A 24,406-nucleotide genomic window follows, 5' to 3' on the forward strand; every position below is an offset into this window, starting at 1 on the left:
CTACACTCTTAATCTAGGAAGCGCTATTTATCTTGGTGGAATCGGTTTTAAATTGTATTATTAATTTATCTACACTCCTTTGCACAGAATTGCTGCGTCCCTGGGATTCTTGGGGGAAAGGTAATATAAGAGAAAATGACTCTCACAAAACCAGGGGACTTAGGGGCTGCATACCTAGCTTGCAAAAGACCTTGAGCATAACCTTCAAGTGTCTCTGTCAAAGGCAAGTGTAAGAGAAAGCAGAGCTTCTCACCCTTTTCCGATATGTTGTGCGCACTCACACACACATGTATATATTCTAGGTAAATACAAATATAAAATTAAAATTAACCTTTTACAAAACTACACTTATCTTCACTCCATGCTTCTTTTCTATTTCATCTTCTAAAAACACCACTTAAAACCCACTACACTGATTGGGGCATCTTGATGGCACAGCATCCAACTCTTAATTTCAGCTCAGGTCATGATCTCACACTTTGTGGGATCAAGCCCCACACTGTTAGCGTGCAACCTGCTTAGGATTCTCTCTCACCCTTTCTCTGTGCCCCTCCTTTGCTCACTCTCTCTGGCGCTCTCTCTCTGGCGCGCGTGCTCTCTCTCTCTCTCTCTCTCTCTCTCTCAAAATAAATAAACTTTAAAGAAAAAAAAACCAGCTATGCTGATTCCTCACCCACCAGCAGGTCATATCCCAGTGTGGAAAGCAATGAGGAAGAGGTTCAGAACCCTTGCTGAGGAGTCAGACATTTCTGAGTTGAATCTCAGCTCCACCACTGAGTGTCTCTGTGACCTTGAGCAAGTGATCTCACATTTCTGAATCTCAGTTTCCTCCTCTGGAAAAGTGCAGAGTTTCTTCACAAGTTCATTGTGAGGATGGTATGAGGCAAACACACCCAAAGCTCTTAGCAGAACATGGTGTGATCCCTCTAAGAGTTTATGTTTACCATTTTTAATTGATGTATATCACACTGTATTTATTTATATATTTAAACAATCTTTTCATTATTTTTATGTGCCCCTCATTAAAAGACCATCATCCTGCCTTGATGCTCAGAGAGAGAGGCACTTATTAATAAAGCTACTCTGTAAATGCTAACTAGCGCCACTCCTTTTCCCCATTCTCACCACAATTGCTGGGGAAAATTGCATTTCAAACATTCACAGTATTCCAAAGATTTGTGATTCCCAGCTTTCTGAGTGCTGAGTGATAAGCGAAGAGGACTTCCTTGTGCTTGAAATTCTGGATTTGGCTGCACATGCACGAGCCCAATCCCTAAATGATACCACCTACAGACATATCCTCCATCACTAAGTAATGTGAAAGTTTTGGTAAACTTGTCAGATACAAAAGGGAAGCAGAGCAAGAAGCCTCAGCATACTCTACCAAGTGGCATGTGGGCACATCACCAAGTAGACCGTGGACCCTTGAGTGCTTTGCTTGGCCAGGTTCTGAGGCACCGTGATAGGGGAAGGTGGATGACACAAGGCTTCACTGCACTGAACGCTTTTCCTTGTGAATGCTGGAAAGGAGGGAAAACCTCAGTACTGCTTGAATGGCCTTTCTTGCGTAATCTAATTTTCCTAGGAGTGAAGACATTAATGAAAGGAAGGACAGGACAGTTCTTTCATATGTGGCTGCAAATGGGCTGAGCCCTCCGCTGCATGGCCCATGAGCTGTAAATGTATATTAACACTGACACACATCGATGTATTATTAATCCTAAAAACCATGTGTGCTCTGGCAGCACATCCAGTTACTGGCCTTTCAGCCCTAAGTACCTCAGCCATTTAAGAACTCCTCGCTCTAAATCCATTTGCAGACGGGCGTCCATTCTGCATTATGGATCTGTAATGGCGTGTGCATTTAGCTGCTTAAAAGGACTCTCGGTGTGAGTTTTGCATTCGCCACCTGCACTGTGGCTGGGCGCACACTCCAAATGTGCATTAGCCATGGTATATAATTGATCGTTGTGAAACAAATATTGAGCGGCTGTTAAGAGTAGTTACTCCTGCATACTCAGGAGCTATTCCTGTAATCAGCCTTTGAACTTGTTGTATATTTTAATTTAGCTCTTGATGCCTGCAGTGGGCAAAATTGAAGTATTTGAAGAATAAAACTGTTTTCTCTTTGTTTCCCTATTTTTTTCTTGGCAAAGTTGGCTCAAGAGTATTAGGAGTAAAAATCTACCTCTTTGCCCTAAAGATATTTCTTCCTTAGGATTTTTGAAATGGACACAGTTTAAGCTACTTTACTAACGATATTGGGAAATATTCTAAGCCCTTTATTCCCCGAACCTTGCTCTTTCACGTACCACCTTTATGATTTTCAAAATCATAAATTCACGGACTATCTATATTATTATTTACTTAACATATTTCTCCAAGTCAACTCATGACATTTACATTGATAAATTTGTTCTGAAAAGAACAATGTCAAAATCCAAAATTTGAAAAGAGAAAACTTGTCAATTGCAATAAATAGGACATGTTAGTGCTACCTTTGACCCTATCGAGAGAGGAATATTTTCACGGTCATGAGCATTCAAGCCAAGTCAGCTTCTCACACACTTATTGCACACCAAGAATCACAAAAGTGGAGCTGAGCCCATGTACTCTAGTCTGGCTTCTAGAGAGATGCAACCCTTTAACATTTCATTTTATAAATATCGGCTCCTCAGAGTAACAAAAATCGCTAACTACACCTGTGTGATGAAGTGAGAAACCAGTAAAAATAGGCGCTCAAATTTAACTGTAAGAGTTTCAAGTGAATAAATGTAATGATTAGCACCTGAGTTAAGGCTCCACTTCAAATTGTTTTTTTAATAATGACAAATAGTTATTAAGTATTAGATATGTAGAAGGCACTGTGTGAAGTACTTAAAACATACTACTTTATCCTTTCTCATATCAACAATAGGAGATAAATCCTGTTTTAACTACCCCCCACGTTTTAAGTTTTTTTATATTGAAATCTCCTTTCTGACTTGCAGACAAATTGCAAAAACAGTACATAGAGTTCCTGTGCAGAGTTCACCTAATGTCAACATTTTAAATTATAATGGTTCAATTATTGAAACCAGGAAATTAACACTGAAGCAATGCTATTGACTAATTTACAGACTTTTTTTTCTAATTTTTCCCTTCTTTTTCTGGTTCTCATCCCACATTGTATTTACTTGTCATGTCTCCTATGTCCCCTCCAGTTTGTGAAGGGTCCTCAGTCTTTGCCTTGTGTTTCATGACCTTGACCATTTTGAAGAGTACCGGTCAGGTATATTTTACTATGTCCCTCAATGTGGGTTTGTCTGATGTTTTCTCGAGATTAGGTTGAAGTTGCACATTTTTAGCAAAATGCTGTGCCCTCCTCAGTGAATCGTATCAAAGATACACCTCTGATTTTTAATAAAAGAAATATTGGAATGTGGTTGTGTGTGTGTGTATGTGTGTGCACATGTATCTCCCCTCCCCCACCACCCCTATAGCAGAGACACTATGAGGCTCTATCCCATTGGTCCTGCACAGTTTGTTGGTGGCTATGGCAGATTGCCACTTAAAAACAACTTCTGGGGCACCTGGGTGGCTCAGTTAGTTGGGCGTCCGACGTCAGCTCAGGTCACGATCTCAAGGTCTGTGAATTCAAGTCCCATGTTGGGCTCTGTGCTGACAGCTAGGAGCCTGGAGACTGTTTCAGCTTCTGTGTCTCCCTCTCTCTCTGCCCCTCCCCCATTCACGCTCTGTCTCTCTCTCTTTCAAAAATAAATAAACATTAATTTTTTTAAAACCCAACTTCTGAGCCCAAGAAGCTCCTAAGTGTTAGAATAAAATAAGTGGGGCAGACAAGGTGAGGTAATCATGCTAGCAAATGTAGAAAGGAAAGTCAGCTGGCCCTGCCAGCTAGAATGGCTCCTGCCACCTCCCAGCTCTAGCCCATGATCATTTCTCTTCCTTCTTGATAAAAGTCTTAGGAATACCCAAGTCCCCCCTCAACACAAACCCGCATTCACCTTTGTTCCTTCCCTGACAGCTGTGCCCAGGATGCCTCCAGTGCTGCCAGTTTCTGCCACCGCAGGCGGCAGGTAGACTCAGGCCCTCCTGCCAGGGGAGAAATTTGCCATGTTAGCAAGTGAGATTCCCATCACATCCGAATGACCGGGTATGTGTCCAAGTGACAGAAATACGGATTTACTCTCTTGACCTCACACTGCGCCTCCCATGCCCTCAGATGTGCGGTGCAGACAGCAGTTCCTTGTCTTCTTATACACCTGCCAGTCTGCATCAGGCATCTGAAGACAGCCTTGCGGTGAACGGAGGAATCAGTCAGCGTGAATTTGCAGAGCATTCATTCCACAGCCCCCACTGAGCTGGGGTCCTGGGAGGCTCAGAAGTCAAAATGGACCTGATCCTCACATCAAAAGAATGTGTAAGGGTTCTAACACATTGTTCCAAGCCAGTTGAGAGGACAGAACTTATTCATGCATCCAACAAATGCTTATTATGTGCCTTGTATGAGTCAGGTACTTCACTAAGTGCCAGAAATATAATGATGAGCAAGCACGCCATGGCCCTACCTTCTGAGAGCTTCCATTCTGCTGGATACACATGATAAGCAAGTGGGAAGTAGAAGTGTTGAGTCTTAAATGCTGTGATGTGGACTTTGAATGGTGTAGACATTGTTAAGATGATAAGTTTATGAAGAAATGAATCTATATGAATCTATAAAAGTAGCCAATTAGCATCAGGGCATGTGGAGAAAATTCCATGGAAAAAGACTCTAACAAGGGAACTATACTGAAGGGTGTCTTCCGGTATAGAATTTCATTATTTGTGCAGTGTAATAAGCAATGTGTTCAGATTCAGAGCTTGAGGACAAATGGCATTTCTTTCCTGGTACTTTGTCCCATTCTCCATCAGGTACCTCTCCCATCCAGCTCTAAGTATTGTTAAGTCTACAGTTTTTATTATTACTATCTGCCGTTCATAACTTCCTCCTTGCTTAAATGCTATTTGTTGTGGTCTACATGCTTTTTAATTATGATTCCTTTTTTCTTTTATTTACTTTTATTTGAAGGTCTTTCACTGGCTTGAGATGCTTCCTTGGGTTGTTGGCAAAACAGCCTTGCATTTCAGAAGACATCCAAGGCTTCTGATTTTTCTCTTTTGACACTGGCTTCTCCGATGGCTTATTTGGTTGTGAGCTTGAGGCCCCAAACCTACAGCAGAAACTTAAAACACGAGAGCCTTACTTGTTAGGTAATGCGTACTTAATAGCTATTAGAAATGACACTTCCTGCTGCTGAACAGCTGTCAGGGGAGACCTAGAAATGCCACAACCACGGGAACATAAAGCCTTCTCTCTGGGGGTTGTCTTCAGCTCCTACCCAGCTTCTGTGGAGGCTTGAAAAAAGACAACAGGGATCTTGCCATTTTTCTCCTGTTAACTGGAAAATCTACCCACTATCCAGTCCCTCTTGGAGTTCTAACACTAAAGTCAAACTCATCGTCATCATCACCGACATTTATTGCGTTCTTACTGTGCACCAACCACTGTACTAAGCAACTGCATAATTATCTCACCTCACCATCAATATCCCTATTTTATATACAACTACAGTCCCCTTTTATACATGAAGAAAATGAAGCCCAGAGAGGTTAGGTAACTTGCTGAAGATCACTCAGCTAGGAAGTGGTATTGCTGGGATTCAAACCAGGCAGTCTTGGCCAGGCTCTTTACTCTAGACCATGAAATTCAACTTGGGGGACGTGAGGCCAAAGGAAGATGCACTTTTCAAGCAGTTTGTGTGGTGATTGTGCACTAGGGTTTGAACCCCAGGAAACTTTACAGGAGAGAAACAAGACTTTACTAAGTGGAAAGTGGCTGAGCCAGCATTCAAAACAAAGTCCCTCTGACTTCGGAGCCTGCTATCTAAGTCATTCTCCCAGCTACCAGAGACATCCCATCACCTCCTTCATCACATCATTTGCCGACTCTTGTTTCATCAACCTCCAACACGCTCTGCTTCATTTCTCCTCTCTGCCTTCACAGTCACAGCCCTGTTCATATGGCTGCCAACCTCTTCCTGATGCCATTTCTCCCTGCTCACAACCTCCAGCATTCTCTAGAGCACTTGGGAGCATGTCACTACTCTCCTCAAACACCTTCAGTGGCTCCTAGCTGCCTCCCACAATGGCTACCAAACTTTTGTTTAAAGACATTTATGTGGGACAGTTGTTACAAATGCATATTTCCAGGCTCACCCCCTATGCCAGCCAATTCTGAATCCATAGGACTGGGCTGTGGCTCAGAGATGTGCATTTTTAAACAAGCCTCCCAGGAGGCTCTGATGCAGGCAGCCAGGGACTATATTCTGAGAATAAAGAATATTCTTGGAATGACATTCAAAGTCTTCCATGATTTAAGCTCCTTTTGCATCACCATCTCCTACTAGAGCCCATATATCATAGATTCCAGCTACTTGTCACTCATCAAGCATCATAGCCCTGCTTCTCCTTCTTAGCTCATGCTGTTTCTTCAGCTGGAAGGTTCTCATCAATCCCGACCTTTCCTATCAAACTGCTGCTCGCAAGTCACCGCAACCCTGAAACATCCCCAGACAGGACTCAGGTCACCTTATTGCTGAAACATGCCCAGATAGGACCCTGCAGTCACACAAGTCTTGGCAACATCATGGCAATGACCCTTCCTTCATGCTGGGCCATATTCCAGCTGGGTGATCACATTGGTTTCTCCTGCTGGATCACAAGTTTCTAGCAGTCCTCTTTTTTTTTTTTTTATGAATATGACTTATTGTCAAATTGGCTTACATACAACACCCAGTGCTCATCCCAACAAGTGCCCTCCTCAATGTTTATCACCCATTTCCCCCTCTTCCCCAACCTGCATCAACCCTCAGTTTGTTCTCTGTATTTAAGAGTCTTCTGTGGTTTGCCTCCCTCCCTCTCTGTTTATAACTATTTTTTCCCCTTCTGTCCCCCATGGTCTTCTGTTAAGTTTCTCAAGATGCACATATGAGTGAAAACATACGATATCTGTCCTTCTCTGACTGACTTATTTCACTTAGCATAATACCTTCCAGTTCCACCCGCATTGCTGCAAATGGTGTGATTTCATTCTTTCTCATTGCCAAGTAGTATTCCATTGTATATATAAACCACATCTTCTGTATCCATTCATCAGTTGATGGACATTTAGGCTCTTTCCAAATTTTGGCTATTGTTGAAAGCACTGCTGTTCGGGACACTGGTCCGTGGAGGAGAGACTGGGGTGTCTAACAGTCCTCTTTATTAAACCTCCTTGCACCTACTTTGGTGCCCAGGAAGTCGCATGTGGTCTCTAAATGTTTGGCAACTTGAATTTAGGGTACAAGACTTGTAAAGATGAAAACATTGTCAGAAAATGGGCGAGACCCAAATGAGCACTGGAGAAGAAGGTTCTAATTTACCAGATTAATCATGTGATATGAATCAGCCAACTTTGAGGCACAAATTTAAATGCAGGGAAGGAGGAAGGGTCAGAGGGAAGGAGGAGGAATAAAAACAGAAAAAAAAAGTTTACATTGATCTCAGAGTTTATGTGACTTGTCTCAGAAGAGCACAGTTACTAAGCACAAAAGCAGTAGAGTTTGAATTTGTTGGGATTGAATCCACGCTCCTCCAGTTAGCTATACCCATTTTAAAAAATTACTTAACCTCCATGAGCCTTGGTTTTCTCATCTGTAAAATGGAGGTGAATTGAAATACTACCTGTTGCATTGCTGTGAGGACTAAAAGGTAAATTCATGTCAAGTGTATAGAGCTGTGCTTGACATGTATCAAGTGCTCCATAAATATTAGATAGCATTTGTCTTCATGAGTCTTTGAAATCAATGTTATTATCCTTATTTTACAGGAGAAACACAGACTTAAGGAAAGTTAGCTATTTGCCCAAGCACACATAGCATGGCCCGATTTTGAGGCTGAGTCTGGCTGACTCTGAGGCATATAGCCCCAGTGGCCACACAGGAGACAGGCTTGGCAGGAAGGCTCCCTGAATGGAGGTCAGTGACAACTGTCAAAGCCCCATGTGCAGCTCAGGCTGTCCGACCTGCTGGCTGGACTCTGCCTCATAACCTGCTTTCCCACCTCCCCATGAGTCGCTCCCCTTGGTGGACTTCTGCACTCAGGAGAGGAATAACAAGCCCCTTATCCCCTCCCTGCTGGTAGAGGGGTCCTCCCCACCACCCCAGAAACACCTCCCTCAGAACTTTCTTGGCCCAAAGAACCCCTCCCCCTTTTTCAGCTGGCCTCGCCTGTCTCAGTGAAAGACACTCAGGCCCCACCAATCCTCCATGGAATAAGCATAGATGCACCCCATGCATTGTCCCTTCAGACCCTCTGCCTTGCATACCTGTCTCCCTCTGTCCCCCTTCTCTCCCCACAATCCCCATTAATGCAGAAGGGCCAGGAGCCATGGTGGCTACCTGTATAGGTCATTCTACACCCCATGCAGTTTGATGGCTGAATCCTACCTCTCCTTCCTCCCACCCCTGACCTGAGAAAACATGCAGTTAATTCCTTGGCAGCAAGGGCCCAGGACAAGGGGCTTAAAGCAGATACACTTGGAAAACACTTTGCAGAAAGTGGCTGAGGCACTATGTGAAGGGTTTATGTTATTATCTCATTTTATCTGTATAACATACATCATCATCATCCCCATTTCGCAGCTAAGGAAACTGAGGCTCACAGAAATTAAGACACTTGCCCAGGTATGGAATTAGAACCATACTCATCAGAATCCCCTGTTAACACACAGCTTGCTCAGCTCCCTCCAGAGTGTCTGATTCAGTCAGTAGGTCTGGGGTACTAGCCCCAACCTGGGGAGCCTGTAAAGTATCCAAACCCTCGGGCCCTATGCCAGCCCCTCTGAATCAGAATCTGCATTCTAATGGGATCCCCAAAAGACACTTGTGCACCGTCAGGTCTGAGTCTAGATCACGTTGCCCTTGAACTCTGCTGAGACTGTCCAATGATAACTGTGCCCAGGAGCAGTAAGGTCACTTTCATCCCTACCCCCAGCTTGCCGAACAGACATGGAGGAGGCTTGCCTCCACAGTGTACAAGGGACAGTGCCCATTATTTGGTGGCCCCAAGTGAGTCCACACCCACAGCCTCCAAAAGTGGCTGTTCACGTTTCCCATGCTTGCTGTATTACCAAACAAATCACTTCTCAGGACTTAAATCCATCAGCCCTCCCCCAAGTTAAATTGCTTTGGAAACTTAAAAACTTTTTTTTCCCCTTTATAGATGACTACATAAGTTGCCAAGCAGCCTTAGGAAGCAGAGTGCCTAACCCTGGGGGAACTTGCTGTTGATCTGATGCACAGAGTTAGGAAAGCAGTATGGTTTTAGGAAAACCTGTATTGGTAAATAAACCAGTGTTTAGAGAGGGAGTTGGCTGGGATGGGTGACTTGTCCCCTTATGATGGGGTGAGTCACAACACTTTTCTCTAATCAAAATGATAATAAAGTCACATCTACAAATTTCTTACTGTGTACCAGGCCCTGTACGTAGCACTTTATAGGCATTATTTCATCCTCTTAAAAACACAATGAGATAAGTATTCCTGAATTCTTGTCCCATTTTAAAGATAAGGAAATCAAGGCTGCAAATAGTGTACACAGTCACACAGCGAGTAAAAATGAAGAGAGATTCAGGCTGCCTCCTAAGCCCAGCTCTGCTCTACTGGCTGGGGAGACAGCAATGAATAAATAGACCCCCTAGGTCTTTCGAAAGCTTCCGTGCTTGTAGGTAACAAGATGCCAATAATTTGCAGACTCTTCTCCTTGCTTGAACCGTAGTAAGTAAAAAGCTACTTCATTTCTGGACTTGAGCTGCAGAAAGGCTTACCATGTACTATGAAGAATTTAAATATTCATTATGTAATTAATGTTGTTCAGTCACACACACACACACACACAAACTTAGATGTTTTTTAAGAACGGCTTAAGCACTTACCGATTGAGAACTTTTATAACTCTCAAAATGGAGGCATCCCCATATCTCTACAGGTATTTTAAATGAATTGAATTAATCATAGGCTTAAAAGTCTCTTGTGATCTTCGTTAACTTCCCTGGGTTTAATTAAAACATCTGTGCACTTTTAATTTATCGATTCATCCAACTCATATGTCATGTTTTTAACACACCCCAGCATGCTCTGCATCATTTTTAACCCGATTTCCACTTAACTAAAGCAATTAAATTCACCCCGGATTAATTAAAGCATCCATACTTTCGTGCTTAAGTCAGCGTGTGCGTCTTTCCCCACATGGCTCCTGAATGTCAGAGATCTGACACACCTGATGAGTTTTTTGTCCTTCTGGAAATTCTTCCCTGAATCTCTTTCTTGCTTATTAATGTGCCATTTGACAGAACAGGAATGAGAAAGTTGGTGCACCTGAACTTTGGCCCTCTGAGCCAGAGACTCTGCCCCTGTCTGTCAGAAGTGCCCTCTGCTTTCTCCTTCTCTTCACGGGAGTCCTGCTGGATCTTGCCCTCACTGAGACCAACTAGTGTCTGAGTGTTCTAGGCAGGAAGTAGGGGTTGCTGTTTGGGTCACAGGTGACTATTGTGATCAGAATGGCTGATGATCTTTGCATTTGTACTTTTGTAATTGTTCCTTCTACTTTCCAACCTCCTCACTCTTCCTACACAAACAGTTCTTTATCACCCTGCCCATTTAATAGGGAGGGAAAACTGAGGCACTGATCACTAGGTTTCTTGGTTGGGCACAGTGAGTCAGGGAGCTATCCAGACAGTGACAAATTGTGCCCAGACCTTGAAGGCTAGTTTTCATTTTTGCCCCCACCAACTGGATTTGACAAAGCCCATTCCCTTCAGCCACAGCAGTCCTGGTGGTCTTTTAAATGTTTTTTTTCCCAGTATGATAAGCCAAGGATTATTTCTCCTCATTATTTTTATCTATACTTAATTAACTGCTAGTGAAGCTATGTGTCTTCTCATACTTTTATTGGCAGTTTACATTTCTATGTCCTTTGCCCAGGTTTTCATTCATCTGTCTTTTTTTTTATTGATTTGTAAAAGCTCTTTGTGTATTTCAGATATCAAACTCTACTCTGTAAAATGTGTTAAAAATATTTCTTCCCGGGGTTGGTCATCCCTTAATTTGGTTTAGGGCATTCTTTGTAGTAGAGAAAATATAAATCTTATGTAATCAAAGCTGATCTTTTCCTTCTCGGTTTCTGGAATCTGTCTTCCTTACATATCCTCTTCCCAAGAAAATAAAATTAGTCTTCAGTATTTCTTCTCATGCTTTTGTATTTTTTTTCTATTTAGATCTTTAATCTGTATGGAATTTTTTTCACCTTTATTGAGAAACAATTGACATATGTCACTGTTTAAGGCATACAACACAATAGTTTGATTTATATAGATGGTGAAGTGATCACAACTACCATTCATCCTCTCATATGGATAGCTTTCTCATAAAAAGAAAAGATAAAAGACAAGAAAAAAAAATTTCTTCTTGTGTTGCAAACTCTTAGGATTTTACTGTCTTCACTACTTTCCTATATATCATACAGCAATGTTGGCTACGGTCATCATGCTGTATATTACATCTCCAGTACTTATCTTCTAACTAGAAGTTTGTCCCTTTTGACTACCTTCCTCCAGTTCCTGCCCCCCCCCCCCCACCTCTGGTAACCACAGGTCTGATCTCTTTTCCTATGAGTTTGGTTTTTTGTTGTGGTTGGTTTTCAGATTCCACATGTGAGATTGGACAATTTTGTTTTCCTCTGTCTGACATTGCCTTTAACATAGTGCCTTTAAGTTTCATCCATGTTGTTGCAAATGGTAGGATCTCCTCATTTTTTATGGCTGAATAATATTCCATTGTGTCTATATATCATAAGTTCTTTATTCATTCGCCCATCAGTGAACATGTAGATTGTTTCCAAGTCTTGACTGTTGTAAACAATGCTCCTGTGAACATGAGAGTGCAGATATCTTTTTCGAGTTAGTTATTGGTTTTGTTTACTTTGAGTATATTCCCAGAAGTAGAATTGCTGAATCACAGTGTTTCTGTTTTTTAAGGTTCCTTATACTGTTTTCTTTAGTGGCTATGCCAATTTACGGTTTTCTCTCTTGTCTTTTAATGATAATCATTCTAACATGTGTGAGGAGATATTTCGTTGTTTTAATTTTCATTTCCCTAATGGCTAGTGATGTTGAACATCTTTTCATGTACCCATTAGTCTTTCATATATCTTTTTTGTATTAAGTACTATTTAGGCCCTTTGCCCATTTTTAAATTTTTGTTTTTGTTTTTGTTTGTTTTTTCCATTTTGGTGTATGACTTCTTTATACATTTTGGATATTAACCTCTTATCAGATACACGGGGTTTGCAAATATTTTCTCCCATTCTGAGAGTTGTGTTTCACTGTGTTGATGGTTTCTTTTGCTGTGGAAAAGCTTTTTAGTTTGATATAGTCCCACTTGTTTATTTTTTATTATGTTGCTTGTATTTTAGGTGTCATATCCAAAAACTCATTAGCAAGACCCATGTCAAGGAGATTTGTTCCTTTATTTTCTCTTAGAAGTTTCATGGTTTCAGGTCTTACATTTAAATCTTTAATTTATTTTGAGTTGTTTTTGTGACTGGTGTAAGAGAGGGGCCCAGTTTTATTCTTTTACATGCAAATATCCAAATTTCCCAGCTCCATTTATTGGAAACCATCTTTTCTCCAGTAAATACCCTTGGCTCCCTTGCCAAATATTAGTTGACCATATATGCTTGGGTTCATTTCAGGACTCTCAATTCTGTTCTTTTGGTCTATGTGTCTGTTTTTATACTGGAACCATACTATTTTGATGACTATAGCTTTATAGTATAGCTTGAACTCACGAAGTGTGATATCTTCTGCTTTGTTCTTTCTCAGGATTTCTTTTTCTGTCTGAGGTCTTTTGTGGACCAAAATGCCATTGGAATTTTGATAAAAACTGCATTGTATCTGTAGATGATTTTTGGTAGTATCGACATTTTAACATTATGAATTCTTCAAATACATTGCATAGGATACCTTTCTGTTTATTTGTGTCTTCTTTGATTTCTTTCATCAGTGTTTTACAGTTTTCAGAGTGGAGATCTTTCACTTCCCTAGTTAAATTTGTTCCTAAGTATTTTATTGCTTTTGATGCTATTGTAAATGGCATTAATTTCTTTCTTTATTTTTTACAACTTTGTTGTTAAGATATAGAAATACTACTGATTTTTTTACGTTGATTTTGTATCCTGCAACTTTATGGAATTCATTAATTAGATCTAAGTTTTCTGGTTGAATGTTTAAGATTCTCTGTCTATAAAATAATGTCATCTGCAAATAGAGACAATTCTACATCTTCCTTTCCAATTTCAATGCCTTTTATTTCTTTTTCTTGCCTGACTGCTCTTACTAGTACTTCTAGTACTTTGTTGAATAGGACTGAGAGTGGACACCCTTGTTTTATTCCTGATCTTAAAGGAAAACCTTTCAACCTTTCACTGTTGAGTATGATGTCAGCTGTGGGCTTCTCATATATAGGCTTTATTATGTTGAGATATATTCCTTCTTTGCCTAATTTGTTAGGAGTATTTATCATGAGTGGATGTTGAATTTTGTCAGAGGCTTTTTATTGTGTCTATTGAGATGATATTATTTTGTTTCCTTTTATTAACAGAATGTGTCACATTAATTGGTTTATGTATGTGAACTATCTTTACATCCTAGAGATAAATCCCACTTGATCATGGTGAATGATGTTTTTAATGTGTTGCTAAATTCAGTTTACTAGTATTTTGGTGAAAGTTTTGCATCTATATTTTTTAGGAATATCGGCCTGTAGTGTTCTTTTCTAGTAGTGTTATTTTCTGGTTTGGGTATCAGACAGTGCTAGCCTCATAAAATATATTCTCAGCCCCCTTGCCTGGATGGTAAGAAGAGGGGCCATTCCAGATTACTCTCATTTTCCCAAACAGGATCTCCAGTTGGGATTTTTTGGTAGAGTTTGAGAAAGATTTGTGTTACTTCTTCTTTAAATGTTTGGTAAAATTCACCAATAAATTCTGGTTCTGGGCTTTTCTTCATTGGGAGATTTTTTATTACTAATTCAATCTCCTTACTGGTAATTTGTTTATTCAGATTTTCTAAGAATTTTTCCATCTCTTCTAGGTTGTCCAATTTGTTGGTGTATAGTTATTCATGGTAGCCTTTTCTGATCCTTTGTATTTTTGTGTGGTCAGTTATTATGTCTCCTTTTTCATTTTTAAATTTGTTGATTTGGATCCTTTCTGTTTTTTTCTTGGTTAGTCCTGTGAGGGGTTTGTCAATTTTGTGTATCTTTTCAAAGAACCAACTCTTAGTTTGGCTAATCTTTCCTGTTGTGTATCTGTTCTCTACTTCATTTATTTCTGCTCGAATCCTTATGATTTCTTTTCTTCTGCTAACTTTGGCCTTAGTTCTTTATTTTTCTAGTTCCTTAAGGCATAGAGTTATGTTATTATTTGAGTTCTTTTTGCTTCTTAATGTAGGCATTTACTGCTGTGAACTTCCTAAGAACTGCTTATACTGCATTCCATAAGTTCTGGTATGTTGTATTTCTATATTCATTTGTCCCAAGAAAACTTTTTCACTTTTAGTTTCTTCTTTCATCATTTGTTTGCTCAGGAGGATGCTGTTTAATTTCCATGTTTTTGTGAATTTTCCCATTTTCCCCTTGCTATTGATTTCTAGTTTCAGATCACTGTGGTCTGAAAAGATATTTGTTATAATTTTAACCTTGATTTTTCTAAGACTTATTTGGTGCTCTAACATGTGGTCTATACTAGAAAATGTTTTATGTGCACTTCAGAAGAATGTATATTCTGGTGTTGTAGGATAGAAGGTTCTTTATATGTCTTTTAGGTCCATTTAGTCATACTGTTGTTCAAATCAGCTATTTCCTTATCAATTGTCTGTCTGGATGATCTATCCATTGTTGAGAATGGGGTATTAAAGTCCCCAACTATTATTATATTATCGTTTATTTCTCCTTTTAGCTCTATTAGTTTTCACTTTATGTATTTAGGTGCTTCAGTATTTGGTACATAAATATTTACAATTGTTTTTCTCTTATTTCTCTTATTGACCCCTGTATATAATGACTTTCCTTGTTTCTTTGTTTGTTTGTTTTTATCATTTTAAAAGTCTATTTGGTCTGGTATAAATATAGCTACCCCTCCTTTTTGTTGTTGTTGTTACCATTTACTTGAAATGTCTTTTTTTCCATCTCTTCATTCTCTGTGTGTCTTTAAGGCTAAAGTGAGTCTCTTGTAAGCAGCATATTGTTGGATCTTGTCTTTTTTCCTTTCAGCCACTCTTTGTATTTTGATTGGAAATTTTAATCATTTACATTTAAAGTAGTTATCGAGGGGCACCTAGGTGGCTCAGTGGGTTGAGCATCCCACTCTTGGTTTCAGCTCAGGTCATGATCTCGCAGTTTGTGGGTTCGAGCCCCAAATTGGGCTCTGTGCTGACAGCACAGAGCCTGCTTGGGATTCTGTCTCCCTCTCTCTCTGCCCCTCTCCTGCTCTCTCTCTCTCTCTCAAAAATAAATAAACATTAAAATTTTTTAATAAATAAATAATTATTGATAAGTAAACACTATTACCATTTTGTTAATTGTTTTCTGCTGTTTTGTAGATCCATTGTTCCTTATTCCTTATCCTGCTTTTTTGTGTGTTTTGATATCTTTTGGCATTAGCATGCTTAAGCATCTTTATTGTATTCTTTTGTGTAATTGCTACAAGATTTTCCCTTGGGATTACCATGAGGGGTACATAAAATATCTTAAACTTATAATATCTTAAACTGATAACAACTTAATTTCAATAGAATTCATATATTTTATACTTCTCCCACTCACATTTTAGGCTATTGCTATTACAATTTACATGTAATTGTATAACTTAGAACTAGAGCTAAAGTTGTAAGTTAGTTATGTGCCACTATTACCATATTGCAAAATCTAACTATATATATATTTACCATTACCAGTGAGATTTACACTACGTTTTTTTTGTTTTTTTTTTTTTTTTTTGAGGTTAATTAGTATTCTTTCACTTCCACTCACAGAACTCCTTTAGAATTTCTTGTAGGTCAGATCTGGTGGTCATGAACTCCCTCAGCTTTTGTTTATTTGGGTAGGTCATTATTCCTCCATTGTTTCTGAAGGACAGTTTCACCCAGTATAGAATTTTCAGTAGACAGTTATTTTTATTCAGTATTTGGAATATGTTATCCCAGTTTTTCCTGGCCTGAAAATTTTCTGTTGAGACATCTGTTGATTGTTCTATACAGGCTTCCTTGTATATTACTTCTCTCTTTTATCTTGATTTTCTTAAAATTCTTTACCTTTGATTTTTGACAATTTAATTAATGTGTCTCAGTGTAGCCCTATTTGAGTTCAACCTATTTGTTTCAGTCTCATGGATCTAGATTTCCATTTATCTCCCTAGATTTGGGAAGTTTTCAGCCATTATTGGCTTTTAAATATATGTTCTGTCCCTTTCTCTTTATCTCATCTTCTGGAATTCAGATAATGTGAATGTTATCTGTTTTCATTGTGTCCTATAATTCCTGTAGGCTTTCTTCACTCTTTCATTCTTTTCTTTTTTGCTCCACTAACTGGGTAGTTTCCAATATTCTATCCTCCAGGTCACTGATTCTTTCTTCTGCATGGTCAAGTCTACTACTTTTGAAACTCTATATTGAATTCTCAGTTGGGCTATTATATTTTTCAACTTGAGTTTTGTTTTTGTTTTTGTTTTTTTGATGGTTTCTATTTCCTTGTCAAACTTCTCATTTTGTTTTTGCATTGTTTTGCTAATTTCATTTAGTTGCCTGTGTTTTCTTGGAGTTCACTGAACTTCTTAAGAGGCTTATTTTGAATTCTTTGTCTCACAATTCATAGATCTCCATTTCTGTAGGATCATTACAGTATAGAATTTTATAGTTTCCTTCAGTAGTGTCATATTTACCTAATTTTTTTGTGGTCCTTGATTCTTTATGTTGAGACTTCTCTTGCAGATTTTACAGGTTTGCTTTGGAAGATATAGTTCCTCACCAATCAGCTCATTTTGGGCTTCTGAATATGTCTTATGGTAATGTCCCTAGGCAGGTAGAGCCTGATATTATGGTCTGTTTTGGGGCAGGACAACTGTTTGAGCCCTGAGGACAAGGGTGAAGGGATTTGCCACTGGCTAAGAATAGTTGGATATGACTGCTGGCTTGGTTGTCTACCCAAGTGAAGCTATAGGATGGGCTTCATGGCTGCCTGGATTCTCTGGCCAGTCTTCATAAATGGTTAGAGCTAGGTATTATAGATGGGCTATGAATTAGTCAGGGCAACAAACCAGGACCCAAGGTTTGTACAGTTCATTGTTTGAGAGTTTGAATCAGGCCAGGGTATTCACTGAATTCTTGGTCATATGAGGCCACTCATTTTGCTCTACAGACAAAGGAAACCACAGGCTATGCTCTCTGTTCAAATGCCACTGTATGTAGGGTTGTTGAATGAGCTATGCAGGTTCCTTGGTCACACAGGCTGAAGGCAATATTCAGCATTAAGCAGGGCCACAAATTAGATTTCCTGCCAGGGCACTGTGGGGGAAGCCACTCTAAAACTAGTAAAACTCTTTGTTGTCTTAATGCAAGCTGACTTATACTCCAAGTTCTGGGGCCAAACAGGTCTACTGGCTTCGCTCTGCAAACTTGGCTCTACCTCCCCTATTCTCAGCTCTAGTACTACTGGGCCATGCAGCTTTCACATTTTTCTTACCAGCCCTGGTTAGATAGGGCAGAAAGACACACTCCACAGTGATTGGGGCTATGTCTCAGCCCCCTTGCCTATGTGGAAGGGAGAAGGAAGACTCCAGACTACTCTCAACTTCCAAACATGCTCTTCAGGTGGGAGGGGTTGAGAGCTACCTTCAGCCTTGGCATGAATTAATCCCCCTACTGTGAATAGCACAGAAAGCCTCCATGCGTGGTATTAGCTTTGCTTTGGGGGCAGTCAGATCTTCCTATCTGCCTCTTGGCTCAAGCACAGTTGGACTACACAGCTTCCAGGAGCTGTTACCAGCCATTCTGGTCACATGGAGCTAGAAGAAACTCTTCACAGTGGGTAGGGCTATGATTCAGCTCCTTGCCTGGGTGTGGGCAAACTAGGCCCTAGAGCCCACAAAAGTCCTCATCTAAGAATCCAAATCAGGCAGATCTGCATCCCACCAAGTTCCCTGGTCAGAGTACTTCCCCACCTTGGTTCTGCAGATGAGCTCCTTGCAGGGACCTAGCAGGAAATGAAACTTCTCTTTCCTAACCCATTTTGCTGAGCATCAAGCTAATTCCACAATGTGGAAAGACCACGGGACACCAGTTTTGGTGTTAAGGATACTGAGCTTTGCTTTGCCTTTATCACCCAAATATTAGATCCTCAATTGCTTCAGGACAATCAGGCATCTTTATTTCTCCATCATTCTTTTCCTAGCACGTAACCCAGCTACTAGTACATATTAAGCTATTCATAAGTATTTATTGATTAACTGGGAAGTAAGACAACCAATTAATCGTTAGTGTTAGTTTGACAATTTACCCAGATTACTAGGTTCAAGTATTCTCAAGTCTCTTTTCCACAGAGACTTTCAATCATATTTCAAATAATTTTTAAAAGATACAACATTTGAGGGACTTCTGGGTGGCTCAGTCAGTTGAGCTTCCGACTTCGACTCAGGTCATGAACTCATGGTTTGTGGGTTCGAGCCCCGTGTCAGGCTTGCTGCTGTCAGTACAGAGCCAGCTTCAGATCCTCTGTCCCCCTCTCTCCCTCTAACCCTTCCCCACTCATGCTCACTCGCTCACTCTCTCTCTCTCTCTCTCTCTCTCTCTCAAAAATAAATAAACATTAAAAAAAAAAAGAAAACAGAAGATATGGGTGGCTTGTCCTGTTACTTCCCACTGAGCAAATAACACTGATAATTCATTTCATCCCTTACAGAGAACTTGGGGGAGAAAAAAACCCTGCAGCTTGATCATTAAAATGAGCTTTACACATTTAGGTGAATCTAAATTGTGTCATTTTTTTTTTGTCATCAGCCTGTTAACTTGTCATTTGTTAGTGGCAGCAGTAATTTATTTTTCTTCTGCGTGAGTCTTAGAGCTTCTATTTACTAGATTTGTAAAACAAGAATAGTCACTTTGTGCAAACATTTTAATTAATTTTAAATAGTAGCTTGAATGCGCAATGTTCTGCTACTGTAAGCCTCAGGAAGAGGAGAGAGAGGCAGGGACATCAAACACTCCACATGTGATTCCAAAACCACCTCCCACCCACAACCAGAGAAGATTGCGGGAAGAAGAAGATGAACTCTTTCCATTAGTATTATTTGATAGCCTGGTGGTGGTGGTGGTGGAGGTATGTATGTGCGTGCATGCACACGTTTGAGACACACTGCATTTTTTATTTTATTAACCCTTGAAGTCATTTTGGAGGTTCAGTCTGGAATTTCAAGAGGGAACATCTGGTCATTGTAAACCATGTGTCAGCTACTACTTTGAGTCCTTGCATGCATAATTGCACTTAATGCTCCCATTAACTCTGAAAAATGATACATTGAAGATAAAATTGGATTTCAGAGAAATGCAGTGATCTGGCCAAATTCCCAAAGCTGGTAAGTGACAAGCCAGGTTTTTAAGCCCAGGTCTTTCTGACAACAAAATTTTTGCTCTTTCTGCTTCTGCTCCATATTACCTCTGGGCAGAGCATGGAGTCAAGAGTTGTTTGTCCTATAAGCTGTCATTTAAAGAAAACAATCATGTAGATTTGTGATAGTAAAAATATAAGAAAAGTTATGAATATGCGAGGTCCCCACATTCGGCCTCTCAAATGAGGATCAGGCTGAGCCTTACATACTGTGACAGTCTGCGTTGAGTTATGTCTGAGAATGAATCAGTTACTCCTGAGGGATGTTGCTCTCCATGCAGGTGAGCCCAGTGACCACTAGAAGGCTCTCATCTGGCTTTTGCATTCGCCCCCAGTGGCACCTGGATTACTAGAAAAATTCATTCCTCTTTAAGCTGCTTCCACTTTTTTATGTGGCATCAGCCAAGTCCATCCAGTGCCTTGCTTTCCAGAGAATACCACAGTGTTTTGCATTTCTTACCACACTCCCAGTGGTCATGCAGCAAACATACTGAAGGAAAGCTGCATTTAGAATGTGGAGAATTCTCTGACCTGACGAGTCTCCATTTCTTCCCCTGAGTAATTTAAGTAGGTCACATTTTAAATTTGATTTCCCAAGCACCTGGTTTTAAATAAAATCCATTCTTACCTTCTAGACAATCCTATTTTTTTCACCACATGGAGTTTATACAGAAGAGAAATAGTTGCAGTATGAATAAATAAAATAATTGTAACTATTTTATCAATTAATAAAGATAATACTTATTCACCCCTTATTTTTTACCTTCTTCCACCCTTTGAGAGGAAAGAAGGTGCAGTGGGGGTCCAGTGGGGGTGATTGGATGTAACTTTCTCTGCTGTTCATGGAAGCTTGTGCAATATATAATCCTCAACTCAGAAACAGCCCTTGGAAGCTCATTTCACTGTATGTGTGGCCACCCTTCTCACTAGTTTCCTATTTCAGTGGGCTAGAGTAGAAGTGGGGTAAGAAATGATGCCGATTCTAGTCTTGCCAGTAGAAGAGATATCTTTAATGTTACCTAGATCAAAAATGGAAAGTGGATTTTCTCTTGAAGTGCCAATTCTGCCTTCTTGCAGGTCTCAACCTGGGCACTGCATTGAAGGTTTGAGGCTCTGTCTAGGCTCAGGGCAACAAGATGCCATGATCAATTGATGATGCCTGCAGAGGTACAGGAAGGGAGAATAGTAATTTACATCACACATTTGCCATTCCTGACATAGAACTTAGCATATTTCATGAGAAAATGACATGGAACAAATTTACTTTTTCTTCAGAGCCCTCTCAAAACTTTTCAAAAGACCATACTTTTTCTCATGCTTCCTCACATTTGCACAGTCCCTAACCTGTATCTTGGGCACCCTGGGTTCAAAGCTTTCTTCTACCCTGCCTTAGACAATCAGCATGTATAGCAACTGTGTACAGACCTCTGCTAAAGTATCCTGGAATAGAAAGCATGCTCTCTACATTTAAAGAGAGTCTATCCAGAGTCAATTATGTGGCTTTGATGTTCTCACTTTTGAACTCATTTTTCTCTGGTAGATTCAGAAGGATGAGAATTCTGCTAAGAATCATAGCCCAAATAATTTCCACAACTATCCTATAATAAAACACTGGGGGGAGGGTAGGACATCCCTCAACCATATGTCAACTTTAAGATGTTTTTGTTTCAGAAAAGTTTGCAATTAAGTTACAAACCTCAGAAAAAGGTACCAGGTGTGCAGCATGAGGTCTATTCCACAAACTGTTTCCATGTCTTTCATAAATGGCCATTTAGTGCTTGCCATAACCTCCTAGTTGACGATGTCTAAATATCAGGAACATAGGAGAAATATTTACTTACATCAACATTGATGACTGCAGAGCTAAAAGGAAATCAACAGTGATGAACATGGTCCTGTCCTCAAGGGGTTTACTAAATCTCCGGGAAATTAGACTCTCACAGAAGGAAAGCTAATTACTATAAAAACAAGATAGATACATGACAACAGGGGACAGTTGATGAGGCAGGGTGGCACCACTTACTGCAGCAATCTAATTGCATCCCTGTCCTGTGACACAATTTGGTCTGTACACATACATGTACATGTAAAATTCTCAGAACCCATGCATTCCAAATCATGGGTAAACCAGGAGTCTCTGAAACATCTCTCTTGGTCATTTCTGAAGGCCCCTGAGTGCCAGCTCCAAAGCAGGCAGTTGTGCCCTCCTTCTAGGCCCAAAATGAGAAGCCACATTGGAAACTTAGGTTCTTTACAAACCGATTCTGAAAGGAAGAGTCCAAAGACTGAAGGTGACCACTAAAATCCCAGTCTTGATCTCTAAAAGTGGTGAATTGGCACATTTGAGCTGAGATTGGTGAAAAACATTGGGTAATCTCATACCAGATGGTCCTTGATGACTTTCAGCCCTCTTCCTCTGCACAAATGCAGGGGAGTCCCAGCTGGGACAGGAACCACTACCAGTTTCAGATCTTCGGTTTGCCCTCCCCTTCTTGATTTCTTTTTCTTAATAGTCCAGACATGTTTAGTCTATTCTTTATTACACATTTATCTCTTTGTAGTCTAGATAAGGAAGCTAAAACATAAAGAGATTGAGTGTGTCAACCACAGCCCATCCCACTTCTTTTTAATGGACATAAAGTTGTCAGGAATAGAAGCCAATTAGCTAAATACTCAGCAAAATGGATCCTAATCTCCTGTACCACTAATAATAACACATGAATCCATGTAGCTTGATCAAGTGCACAGCTTAGAGTTGGGCCAACTTGCTTTCTAAGGGGACTCCCCCTCTTTTGAGCTTTGTGGCTTTGGCTGCCTAATCTGACCAGTCTGAACTTCATCTGTAAAACAGGCATCCAGAGTCTAACCTCCACCTCATAGAATGATTATGGTGATTAAGGAATAAATTGTACATAGGGCATTTGACCCTGTGCCTGGCACATAATAAGCATCTAATTGGTGGTAGCTGCTGTTACTAGTAGCATTTTTGTTGTTGTCATTGTGATAGTAATTGTTTATTTGAAGATGGCTCCGCACCTCCATGACCAGAGTTTCCAACCTCTAACATTGCAAACAAAGCTGAAATGCCAGGTGGGCTCTGCCTCCATAGACAGACACAACCCTTCAGGCACTGCCCCCTGTGACCTGGTGTTCTGTCTCTGGTTTTTGCAGCTGCCTGCCCCGTCCTGTGCAGTGGAAACGGACAATATTCCAAAGGGACGTGCCAGTGCTACAGCGGCTGGAAAGGCGCAGAGTGTGATGTGCCCATGAATCAGTGCATCGATCCTTCCTGCGGGGGCCATGGCTCCTGCATTGATGGGAACTGTGTGTGCTCCGCTGGCCACAAAGGCGAGCACTGTGAGGAAGGTAAGTGCTGCAGGGCCAGGCTGGGCAGCAGCAGAGGCGGGAGGATACTACAGGCTCAGACGTTTGCTAAGGAGCCCAATCCAAGGCTCCGCATTTTGCAAAGGAAACTTCAACATTTTGCGCAGAGAACTTCAAATGCCTTGGGTTTTGTAGACTTCTGAAATTGTAGAAAACACAGCGCTGTGGAGGGGTTCTGGAAGGAATGCTTTGTTTACCCTTCTTTATGTTAATTGGCTACTTCTTTAAATTGCTTTCTCTGCCTTTATCTTTCTTCTCTGCCTGTAACTCCTCCTTCCCTCCCTTCCTGCTCCTTCTTTACCCTTTTTTCTTTCTTCTACTTCCCGATCTTCCTCTTTTCTTCTGCTTTATTTAAAATCCTCTGATTTAAGGGGTGCCTGGGTGGCGCAGTCGGTTGAGTGTCCGACTTCAGCCAGGTCATGATCTCACGGTCCGTGAGTTCGAGCCCCGCGTCAGGCTCTGGGCTGATGGCTCGGAGCCTGGAGCCTGTTTCCGATTCTGTGTCTCCCTCTCTCTCTGCCCCTCCCCCGTTCATGCTCTGTCTCTCTCTGTCCCAAAAATAAATAAAAAACGTTGAAAAAAAAATTTTTTTTAAATAAAAAAATAAAATAAAATCCTCTGATTTGGGAATTACTAAAGCTATCCAGAAAAATAAATAAATAAACAAGAATCCTTAATCTCCCTGTGTTCCCCATAGTTGTTTTATTTTTTTTTTAACTGCCCCTGGTAATCTAGTACCCATATATGTATGTGTACATTTTACAAAAATTAATACCAACAGAAAGCAGTCAGACTTGAAAGACAATAGACAGCCATGTCATTTAGAGACACGTTGTAGGGCACATTGTCCTGGTAACCTAAATCACACAGAATTAGAGGAGGGTGGGTGTGTAGCACAGGACTGGAATTTGGTGAATTCTGAAATGCTCAGTATAACATGCATTCTGGTGGCCTCTAGCACCCATGGGAAAAGTTAGGGGTGTAATAAACTGAATCCAATCTGAAAAGACACTATCAGAGATGAGACTCAGTGAGCAGGAAGGCGGCATGCAGGAGGCAGTACAGGGATTGAGAAGGAGCACCGCTCTGGAGCTGATCAGAAGCCAGCTACAGTCCTAGTCACTCTGGTTAGTGCTTGTAGAAGAGTTATTTGGTACAAGGTGTTGAGACCTATAAGGCGAAGGAACTCTGACAAACTGCCTGTCACTCTTCCCCCTCTGTATTTGTGC

The 24,406-nt window shown here is 40.5% G+C and overlaps 1 protein-coding gene across 12 annotated transcripts in view; it reads left to right on the plus strand.

The window, feature by feature from the left end:
- Nucleotides 1–24,406, plus strand: part of TENM2 (teneurin transmembrane protein 2) — a 1,291,685-nt gene that overhangs the window by 1,117,314 nt on the left and 149,965 nt on the right. For all 12 annotated transcript variants that reach the window (XM_060634955.3, XM_060634958.3, XM_078446587.2 and 9 more), the window contains one exon: nt 22,965–23,159. In XM_060634955.3, coding sequence (XP_060490938.2) covers nt 22,965–23,159 — 195 coding nt within the window. The remainder of the gene's footprint in view (nt 1–22,964; nt 23,160–24,406) is intronic.

This window comes from Panthera onca, chromosome A1, assembly GCF_046562875.1.
Source record: "Panthera onca isolate mPanOnc1 chromosome A1, mPanOnc1 haplotype 2, whole genome shotgun sequence".
Lineage (NCBI taxonomy): Eukaryota > Metazoa > Chordata > Mammalia > Carnivora > Felidae > Panthera > Panthera onca.